We start from the raw sequence: 11,831 nt of genomic DNA, 5'->3' as shown, positions 1-11,831 counted from the left end.
GCACGGTAGGAAAACTTGGGGGTTCGGTAGCCGAGGTTCTGAGGGACCTGCCATCGCCAGCTTGCCCCTCAGTGTGTGGTGTGAGTGCAGGAATGCGGAGGGAATGGCCCCGGGATGATGCGCTCCGCACCCCCGTACCCCCGCGCTCCCGGCTCCCCGGGGGTCGCCGGGCAGACCGGGCAGAGCGCGCGAGGGCGTGCGGACGCGGAGCAGGTACCTCCTCCTGCAGGTGGGGCCGAGGCGGGTGGACCAGGGCTCTCCTGAAATACTCCGGCTGAGTCACTGGAACCGGAATAACCGCCTCCCTCCCTCCCCTCCGCTCCGCATCCTAGTGTTCCGCCCTGTCTAGCAGGCCGGGCACCATTTCTTCAAGTTCGGCTTCTGTGCAAATAGAAGCGGTGAATATGTGGCTGCTACCACTGATCCAGAGCACATTCTGATAATTTCAGTCGCTGTGGCTGATAGGCCCGTTGAAAGTCTTCACAGAGCTGCTCACATTAAGGACTAGTAGCCTGAGTTGGAGTTAAGAAAAATAGATGTAACGAAATAACACACACACACACACACACACATACACATATATATGCACACATACATACATATATACATATATATGTATGTATGTGTGTATATATATAACTTAGGAGAAAACAACCCAAATCTTTTTCCTTGTAAGACAAGGTCGGTAAGTTTAAAGAATTTGGTAAAGAAAATTAAGTGTTTTGGGTACGCTATAGAATCTATAGATCCTTAGAGTTTCCAATGTGTACTTAATGTCATATCTTCATCATTATTGTTGGCTTTTTAATATATCACGAATATTTCCTTTTAGTTTAATCGTAGCAATAGATTACAATGCTTAGGGCTGCTGAAGTAAGCATGTATTTTTTGAAATTCGTATCATGGGGTTCAAGTATAAAACTGGATTATTTCAACAATTAGATGCAGACACTAATTCTAAAGGAGAATACGGTCTTGGCTTAATGGCGATAAATTTTGTCTAAGGATCGCTCTGTTGCAGTGCTCACCTGGATGAAAGGATTGGCTGCCTCTAAATCCAGTGCAGTCGGGAGGGTAACATGCCCACCAGTTTGTTACATTTTATGTGGCAGGGGCTCGGTGTTATTACAAAGAAGCCCTCTGCATTGACCAAAGAGCCTTGGTTATAGATTAATGTAGGGTGGAAATATTTAATTTTAGAGATATTTACTTACAGGTTGCATTTACCTGAACTTTTCTGTGAGATTGCATTCTTTAACAAACTTGGAAATTGGTTTCTATGTGAACTTTATCCCAAAACACCAAGCAAGTCAAACATTTCTAAAAGTTACTAGACCTGTGGTATTGTGGTTATAGGAAATGGTTATGATGGTTTTCAGAAGAGGAAGTGAGAGTAACATCAAAAGTGATTTGGGTATTTGGGCAAAATACCTTTTTTTTTTTTTTAAAGCATTCATTACACATTTTTATAGTATAAATACACCCTAACTTTACATATCCCACTTTCCTAAGTTAAATAAGATTAAACTAAATTCTAGGCATTTGAACTTTTATAATTTCAGTTAACTGCTTTTTCTCAAAAGCGTATTTTCTTTCACTTCCTGTTTTGAGAAACTTCAGGCTCTTGTATTATTGAACTAGTAAAATTTAAGATGAGTTGAATATAATCATTATATCCAAGTGTCAGATATTTTGAGTTACTGAAATGTTATATATTTCAGCACTTAACATTTATAGTTTGTTGAAAAATATTTTGTCTGCCTTGTCTGATTCTGAGTTCCCTCTGGGCAGGGACAGTGTTACTCATTTTTTAATTACTAGTACTTTGGGATTTATCAGGTCCATGAGACCTTCAAGGCCTTGTTGAAATGAATGACTACAATATCTGATATATGTGTATATATGTGTGAGTGTGTGTATATGTATATATAATCTTTCTCTAGTTTTAATAATAAATTTGGGTTTGCACTCATGTAATTTTGCATACAGATACATCAGATAGATTTTGAATCTTTCAGCTGTAGATGTGTCTATAAGACTGGCTAAGGATTGAAACATTTGTTCAAAAATCTTGCCAAAAAAAATAAAAAATAAAAAAAGTAAGATCTGTTCACCATGTGTTTATAAGGCTCATGCTTTCTGCATTTTTATGACAGTGTAAACCACATTATCGTTTCAATCTCAGTCTCTTACAGTCCTCAAAAAAACCTTCCACCATATAATACATGTCTGCCAATCAGTTATATTTTTATTAATGCGTGTGTGCATTAGATTGTCTATCAGATCTGATTACTTTGCTCTGTTTGCAAGTGTGCAATGGAAATATTTTAGTGAGCATATGAAAAATACTTCAGTGACCTATAATCAAGAATGTGCTTTAATGCTCATTAGGGGGAATGTAATATGGTTACTGAAAAATGTTTCCCATATTAAAAAAAAATTCATCAGTTGTGAAATTTTTGAGATCTTAATATGTACTGGTTATGGAAATTTTAGAGAACTTGTCTAATCAGGGATGTAGGAACATATAAAGGAGGATTTTAGGGAAAAGACATGAAAGTGGTAGGTACTTTCACATTTAAATTTTATTTTTTCTGAATTCCTTAAAGTTTTGTTTTTTATTTTTATTATTATTTTTGTTTGTTTTTATTGATTTCTGAGAGGAAGGGACTTTTTTATTTTTATTATTATTTTTGTTTGTTTTTATTGCTTTCTGAGAGGAAGGGAAAGGGATAGAGAGGTAGAAACATCAATGATGAGAGGAAACCATTGATCGGCTGCCTCCTGCACGCCCCACACTGGGGATCGAGCCTGCAACCCAGGCATGTGCCCCTGGCCAGAATCGCACCTGGGACACTTTAGTCCGCAGGCTGGCGCTCTATCCACTGAGCCAAACCAGCTAGGGTTAAAGTTTTATTTTTTATTAAAAATATGTCTTTCCTTTTCCACACCTAATAATACCACTCACTTATGTAGTGATTTTTCATATTTTTCAGGCTACTTTTATATCTGAATGTGGCATGGCAGGCAGTTTGGTGATGGGTGGTAGAGTACTGGACCAGAACTTAGGAGATCTGCATTCCAGTATTCAGTCTGTCACTGTTTCTGTAACATTGAGTAGGTGTCATGACTTCCCTGAGCTTCGTTTCTCCTCATTATGAAATGGGAGAAAAAGAACTGTAAAAGGAATGCTAAAGTCGATTCCAGCTCTGATTATGTTATCTTTACAAGTTCATTGTCAAGTAGCAGGGTAGAAGTTATGGCTCATTTTAGATAGTAACTTGAGCTCTAAGTTTAGTTTTCTGTAATAAGGGATGGTAATGCTCTGCCTACTTCACTGGATTGTTTGTGAAGATAAAAGACTAACAATGTGAAAATAGTTTAATAAAATGTCTAGGAGTGTAAGGTAGCACTTATTTAGAAGTCTCAGCAATCTTTTGAGCAACATGTTTTTCTGAAATTTTACCATTATTTAGCAAACACATTCCCAAATCTCAAAAGAAAACATTTTTTTTTTTGCTGAGTTTAAAAAATATTGTTTTGTTGTTGTTGACTCTTTCTTGTTTTTTTCTGTCTCTTTTTCTATATCACCAACATGAACTTGATAACTCTGTACCAAAAAGGTCTCAGTTAATACTTGCATATTTTTGCTCTTGTTAAATTATTACCTCACTCTATAAAGGACAGAAAAGACCCATCCCAACTTTTTAAAAAATGAAATATTTTTGCAGATTTCAACACATTTACTTTTTTTTTCTCGCTTAGAGCAACAGTTTTTCCCCACAGCCCTTTTCCCATGATTATGGATAAATTTATTTTATGGGGGGAAAATCAATAGAATAGCAGTGTAAAGTGAAAGTTCTTGGCTGGTTTCTGCTTATCTAATGGAGGAAAAAAAGATGCATGTGAAGGATGCAGTGCAAGGTGAAAGGAGGGTGGCCAGCTTCAGCCCTCCCTTTCACTGTTATGTTTCTCTTCATAAGATTTTTTTCTTCCAGTAGGATTTCATTATCAAGAGCCTTAAACATGCTAAGAATAAAACATTATTCCTCCATAAATCTGAATTTAAATGATATATTATTTATTTAAACAACAAATCCTATTATGTCTGTTTGTAACTTTATTTTTAAGGAAGTGCTTGTAAAAATGAAGATTTGATCATTGTTATTCTGGATGGTAGGCTAAGGAGATAAAGATCACTGAAAAATACTTAAGAAAAAAATTATTTTTAGTTTTTGAAGTGGCAATGATAGATTATCTATTTTGTGTTTTCTTTGTGGAATTGTTAAATAAATATTAAAAATTTTAAAATAATTGCAAAAGTAGCACATGTTTATTATAAAAAACTCAGAACAGAAACATGTGACTTCAAAAATTCTCTGTCTGCCTATCCCTTTTAAAAATAAGCCATATATAGTTGTACCCTTTTTTGTATAATTGCTAACATGTGCATGAGTACTTTGTAACATTATGATTAAATTAAGCTCTTTACAAAAATAAAATTTAAAAAGAAGCATGGTGCAGTTTACATAGACATGAAATTGGGGTCCTAATCTTTTGGTTGTATATTTACATTTTAAGAATATTAAAGGAATGGACATATTTAGCTAGCTACATCCAGATTGTTAAAAATGAGGCCCAGATGACAAAGTTTGTCAGTGTTGAAAGTTCTTGTCCTTACTGGTTAGGATGACTGAAAATCTAATTCATATTCTTGTTTGATGATTTACTAGCAATGTTAGTATTAAGTAAAATTCCAGTAATAATTTTGGGTCAGGTTTAGCAGATGTACATTTTGTATGTTACCGGAATTAAGTAGTTCTATCTCTTTAAAACACACACACATACACACACACACACACAAAACTTTATTTTTTAGAGAGAGAGAGGAAGGGGATAGAGACATAGAACATGGATGAGATGCACGCTCCCTACTGGGGATAGAGCCCCTAACCTGGGTATTTGCCCTGACTAGGAATTGAACTGGTTACCTCTTGGTTCCTGGGTGGATGCTCAACCACTGAGCCACGCTGGCTTGGCAAGTTTCCTCTCTTTATGTCCAGTAAAAATAATGTGTAATTAAAGTAATGCCAGATGCCATTTATTGAAGCCTTACTATATGCTAAGTATTTTGATTTTTTAAAATTTGTCCTTATATCTGTGATGTAAGTATATATAAAGCCATTGAATTTGCAGCAGTTAAGTAATTTACTCAATTCTTACTCTAGAAAATAAGAATTTGGATTGGCACCTTTATTTCTTGGTCCCTGAATCTGAGCTCTAAATTATTTTTACCATTTGATTTATAGTCACTAGTGTAATTTTTGTGGGAAATAAAAAATTTTGAAGACTCAATAGCCTTAAAGAAAATAAGTAATTATATAACAGAAATAACTGTTTTCTATACTGTAGACTACATTTGTATGGACTTCGTATGGATTTGTATGCAAAAAACCATTAAGTTTATACTATCAGTAGAGTGATTATTTTACTGATTTTTAGAAAGAGGAAGGAGGGGGTGGGGTGAGGAAAGAGAGAGAGAGAGCGCGTGCACCCGAAAGAGAAAGAGAAACATCCATTTGTTGTTTTATTTATTTATGCATTCATTGGTTGATTCTCCTGACTGGAGATCCAAAACCTGCGACCTTTATGTGTTGGACGGATGCTCTAACCAACTGAACTACCTGGCTAGGGCCAGAGTGATTATGAATGGAGACTTCTGTTTAGCCTTGTAATGTATACAATGAAAAATAGTTTAGCATTAGGAATTTTAAAATTCAATTTATTAAAAAATTTTGAGGACATTTATTTTATATTTACTTTTCACATTTATACATTTTTCTTTGTAATGATTATTCCTGAAGTTTATCCCTGACATTTTAAAATATGCAAACTGAAAGGATTAACCATACAAATAATACTAAAGAAAATATGTATAAAGCAGTACATACATACAAAGAGTACATATAAAGCAGAAAGGAAGGTGTAAACTAAAAGTAGCATTAATCTTCCTAATTATAAGGATACGTGCAGTCATTTCCTCACTTGGAGATGTTTTCTTTTTACTTTCAAATTTCAGACATACTTTTTTCATTGTACATTTTAAATTCTAGTCAAATGGTAATAATTTCATGTTGAAAAACCCTGCAACGTGAAATATAAGAAATGTAGTTCTTTTTCTTTCTGTCTTGGACTTTACAGAATTAGTAATACTCCTTTTTAGTCCCTGGATGTATTTTTTTGTTGTTGACTGGTTTTAATATTGCCTTTATTGGTAAATGTAGTAAAATCTTCATTTTGATCCTATTAGGAATTTGCAATACTTACATTTAGACTTTGGTAAGTTGTTTACTTAATTTGACAGTGATGAGAAAATCTAATCATTTCTTCACACAATATTGTACTGAAGTGTTTTAGTTAAATAAGTTAACAAATTTCATAAGCTCTTGAATTGTTAGTTTGTAAGTAGAGTGTATATGTGCCAATTTCAAAGGAAGCTCTTGTTTTAAGTAAAAGAACCTGTACTGGAAAATACTTAATTCTGATTGCATAGTTGCTTATTGTAGATACTGAACAGTAATAAAACTATATCTTTAAAACTATTTTATAAGTCAGATGAGCTATTTTAATTAATTCCAAAGGTTGAGGGTTTTCTTTTAGTTCATCCACTTATTCTTCATTTATTGAATGTCTTTCTGAATACAGGGAAACATACTTTAAAATGTAGCTTTCAATGCCAAGAAGTCCCTATCTTAGTGAAGTGTGTAAGGGTGGTTGTGGGAGTCTTGAGAAGGGAGTTAAAAATTCCAGTCTGGGGGAGATGGAAGGAAAAGATAGTTATATTTGTGTTACTTTTGATGTATGAATACAAGCTTCAGCTAAGCAACTCCTTGTAGCCAATTATTATTTAAGATTCCAGAGCTTTTACTCAGTAGAATATATAGATACAAAATATCCAAGGTTATTAAATACCTTATTAATGTCTAATGTCCTCCTTGTAGGCATAAAACCTCTAAACTTCATATCATTTTCCATACTTGCAGTACATTCTGTGGGTTGAGAGAGCTAGATTCTATATAAATTTTTAAAATTTTGGACAAGTTATTTAACTTTTTGGATTATAATTTTTTTATTTTAAATTGAGACCAGTGATTGTCAGGGATATACAATATAATAATTTTGGAAGGTTTTAAAACATACACATATTTAGATCTTTTTATTTATTTCTTTAAAGTATATTTTTATTGATTTCAGAAAGGAAGGGAGAGGGAGAGAAAAACATCAATGATGAGAGAGAATTATTGATCAATTGTCTCCTGCACTCCCCACACCGGGGATCGGGCTCGAAACCCAGGTATGTGCCCTGACTGGGAATTGAACCTTGACCTCCTGATTCATAGGACAATTGAGCCATGCTGCCTGGACACATATCTAGATCTTGACCCAAACCTATTGATTAAGAAAAAGCCCCTGAAGTGGTGCTGATGTTATAAACCATTAAAATAAGTAAACTGTAAGTTATTAATACCTCAGATTTTACTTCAGAAGAGCTGCTCATATATATACATATATATATTTAGTTACTTGCACAGTAAAGTTTGTGATTGTGGGAAGTGGGTATGGTAGGCTATCATGTTTATTATTTGATAATCACTAATATTGTTAGAATGGATACCTGATTAAAATAAAATTGATTAGCGAGAGAAGCAGCCTTCTGTATGTGCCCAACCAGGGATTGACCCCCAACATCTGACCAGGAATCTAACTGTCCACTTTTCCATGTATGGGGACGATGCTCCAACCAACTAAGCCACATGGGCCAGGGCTGGATAACTGATTTTATACATAATTAGAATGTGAAAGATAATACATGTCATTAAAAAACTGAACACAGCCCAGCCGGTGTGGTTCAGTGGTTGAGCATTGACCCATGAACCAAGAGGTCGATTGTTTGATTCCCAGTCAGGGCACATGCCTAGGTTGCAAGCTCAATCCCCAATAGGGGGCGTGCAGGAGGCAGCCAATCAATGATATTTCTATCTCTCTGTTCTTTTCCCTTCCTCTCTCTAAAATCAATAAAAACATATTAAAAACAAAACATAATTTGGAATCACTTTAGAATTTGGCACTACCTCAGGCATGTTTATGAAACTTGATTTGCATTATATCACTGATGTAAGGAAATGCTAATCTGTAGCTATTTTTATTATTGGGACAAATTCTTAGTTATGTAGTTCTTAGTTACTCTTATAGTCTAACTAGAGGCCCGGTGCATGAATTCGTACGCGGGTGGGGTCCCTCTGGGTGGCTGGTAGGGATCGGGCCTGCAGCTCCTACCTGCCACTCGCGCTCATCCTGGCCCCACTGTGCCTGCTGTGGGCTTGCGCCCAATCAGTCCCAAGTGGGAGGGGCTTGCGCTGCTAAAGTTCGCCAGCCATGAGCCCTGTGTCTGGCATCCTCCCAAGGGGAGTGGCCTGAGGGATTGGGCTGAAACTGGCTCTCCAACTTCCCCTGAGGGGTCCTGGATTGCGAGAGGGCACAGGCAGGCTGAGGGACCTCACCTGTGCAGGATCGGGCTGGGGAGGGACCGTGGGAGGGCTCCAGGGCGTGTCCTGCCAATCTTGCTTAGTCCCGATAGATTGGCTGGACCCCAGCAGCAAGCTAAGCTACCTGTCAGAGCATCTGCCCCCTGGTGGTCAGTGCACATCATAGCGACTGGTCAACCAGTTGACTGTCTGCCCCCTTGTGGTCAGTGCACGTCTTAGCGAGTGGTTGAGCAGCCTTAGCGTATCATTAGCATATTACACTTTGATTGGTTGTTCAGTTCTGCCGTCTACTTGCATATTACCCTTTTTATATAGGATTTTGGGGAAGCGGATTAATTGGAAGGTTAATTTATAAGAAATAACATGTTAAACTGATAGTCTAGTCTGAGGAAAAGTCAGATATATTTTAATATGCTATTGAAATGGAATTTACATAGTTGCCTTTTCTTCAGTCTGGTTAAAGATTAGGAAGTTCAAAATATCTTAAAGTAATTTTGTTGTATCTATGTGTGAGAATTAACAGAACTCTTAGTGCATTCCTGTTTCCTTTTGGAAAATATAGGAATGTTTGCATTGATTTTTGTACTTTGGATTGGAAGGAAGTTAGGTGATATTTGAAAAATAGTTTCAATTTGAGCTGAAGTACAAGTCATCCAATTAACAATTTATTCTTATTTTTGGCTACCGTTTCTTTTTAAGGTATGTAAAATTTCACCAATGGTTTGCTCCTATTTTTATAGTTGCATGTAGTCTTTATTTTTCCATCTAGAATTATTTTAAGTTTATTTAGAAAGAGCACCAAGAAACTGATGTGGTTGTCCTTACACAGTGTTTCAATATATATGGATAGTATAACATCTATGAATCTAATGTATACTACAGCTCGCTACTTAGAATACCTTTAAAATTGTAGCACCATATAGTTCTAATCTTGTTTTGGTATTCATAGTCTGCAGTGCATAAGTTCTCTACTGAAACGTATGTCATAGTTTGACAATCATTGTTTACACGTAATTTTCTCTCTTTTTATTACAATGCTTCCCCAGCAAGGACAAGTTTGGAAGGTTTGCAAAGCTTTTCACCTTCCCTCTGCCCGCTTGCCCGCTTTCAGATCAGTTTCATGTTTCATAATTTCTCTTTCTGCAATCTACAACATAGCTATAGTAAACAATGAAAAAACATTAAATTGTAATACTGTATTTCCTCATACATAGTAGAGTGATACAAATTTTCAAAGAACACATCCTTTTAAAAATACAATAAAAATAAGTGAAATAGGAACGTTAAAGTTTTAGTAATTCCCTAAGAAATAACATCTCACTAGCAAGCAGTTAATAGTCACATAATGAAACAGTAAGCAGTATTGAAAGTTATATTCTGTATTACTAATAGTTCAGATAAAAAGTTCTAATGATACCTTACATTTATGTAATGCTTTACAGTTTACTATAGAGAATGCTGTACTACTGAGGTGATAAAAATGTAAACATTTCCATTTGTTCTGTGCTTATGAGGTATATATAGGACAGATGTAGATTCATTGTTCGAAGTGCTGCTGGTATGATGGAAAACACTGCTGTAACTCAGATGTTCAGATGAACAGGCAACACACTTTAGTGCTATAAAGACAGTGTTAGCAGCTTCCGGTTCTTTTGAACTAGGGCTCTTGTTTAAGTGAATGAGGAAAACATTTTGGAAAGACATGTAAACAAGCTTTTACTTTATAACACTTAGAAACATTTTCAGTATTTTTCTGAATATTTAATTTTGTAATATTTTATTAGCTTCAGATGAATACAATCCTACCTCAAACCAAGAACTTTTTTCCTTTTTCTTTTCTTTTTCTTTTTTTTTAGGTTTGAGCTTTTTCCTTCACTGCTGTTCTGCGTTAACTGCTTTAAAACTTTCCATGCATTTTTTTCAGTAGAAGAACATCTCTGTACTGTCTCCCATTGCATATTTCAGCTGTGACAATCCCTGCACTTTGCCTATTCATTTTATCACCTGCTCACCAAAAAACAATAAATATCTCTCTAAATTCTGATTACAGATTTACTGTTGTTCCTTGGTTTTAGAAGGATGCACTTCACTTTTTAAATTACTGTTGTTTTATAGGCATGCGGAGACCCCAAGGCAAAGCCATCCTACCTTATTGACAAAAATCTGGAATCTGCTGTGAAATTCATAGTCAGAAAGTTCCCTGCTGTAGAAACCCGAAACAACAATGTAAGTCATCTAAATTTTTGTATTACTTTATTTAGCCATTAAGGGAAAGTAATGATCAGTAGACTGCTTGAAGTAGCTCTGATTTGTCTACTTCTTTATATTCTGATATATAAATTACATAAATTGATTAAGGGTTTTTAGAGACAATGTTCTTATCTCTGAAACTGGAAAAAAATGACTCTGAACTACATTGCCATTTTATTACACACAACATAATATTTTAATTTCTTATATACTTCCCTTTCAAGTTGCAACAGAGAGTAAGGTAATAAGATATGTATATATTTCAAATATTTGCATGACTAGTTGGGGAGTTTTTTCATATAGTTATAAATTTAACTTTGTTTTGATGTTAGTGTCTTTTTAAAATTTATCTTTATTGTAGAAAGTAGAGCTTGTATTGTTTTTAGTAATTAGGTTTAATTTTAAAATATATTTGTTTCTTTAGTATCTTTATAATTGAGAAACTCATTTCTCAAATTTAATAATATAATAAGATGATATTGTTAAGATCTTTATTATTCCATATTACTTTTCTCAGATGAGGAAGTTTTTCTTAGTATATTGAAATATAGTCATATTAAAAATCTTCCTGACAAATTTATATATCTTTTGGTAGTTATTTATAATAATATCAATGAATATCTAATTTTAGAAAATTAGAGTTGTTTTTCACCTTACATTGGTCTTTTCATGTAAATTTTATTGGCTTAGAATCTTTCCGCATGTCTTCTCCTTTACTTAGTTTTGTCTTTGATAGCCTCATGTTATAATCTTTACTATCTTTTTTCTTTATGTACAAACTTAGTCTAGAAACTTCCTCTTACATATTATCTCCCTACTTTTAAGAAGCACTGTTGAAAAATATTTTGTTGTCTTTTGGTTTCCTCAAATTATGTATGCTCATTGAAGATTTGTAGTTAGCCTGTTGACACCACTTTTACTTTAAAACATTTTAATGGAGAGGGAAAAATACCAGTCAGAATTGATAAATAAGTCTGGTAAAGTGATTTTTAAAGAATTTTTTTGAAAGTTTTTTTTTTTTTAAGTGCAGGTTAA

The 11,831-nt window shown here is 34.7% G+C and overlaps 1 protein-coding gene across 3 annotated transcripts in view; it reads left to right on the top strand.

The window, feature by feature from the left end:
* The first annotated feature begins 60 nt into the window (after positions 1–60).
* Positions 61–11,831, top strand: part of NCKAP1 (NCK-associated protein 1) — a 90,493-nt gene continuing 78,722 nt past the window's right edge. For 2 of the 3 annotated variants that reach the window (XM_005857661.2, XM_005857660.2), the window contains exons 1-3: positions 61–213; positions 9,593–9,610; positions 10,662–10,772. In XM_005857661.2, coding sequence (XP_005857723.1) covers positions 115–213; positions 9,593–9,610; positions 10,662–10,772 — 228 coding nt within the window. In that variant the 5' untranslated portion in view covers positions 61–114. The remainder of the gene's footprint in view (positions 214–9,592; positions 9,611–10,661; positions 10,773–11,831) is intronic. The other variant, XM_014546550.1, reaches the window with a different exon arrangement.

The sequence above is a fragment of the Myotis brandtii genome, unplaced genomic scaffold, assembly GCF_000412655.1.
Source record: "Myotis brandtii unplaced genomic scaffold, ASM41265v1 scaffold112, whole genome shotgun sequence".
Lineage (NCBI taxonomy): Eukaryota > Metazoa > Chordata > Mammalia > Chiroptera > Vespertilionidae > Myotis > Myotis brandtii.
Note: the sequence above shows the minus strand (reverse complement) of the source record. Positions and strands in the feature narration are given on the sequence as shown.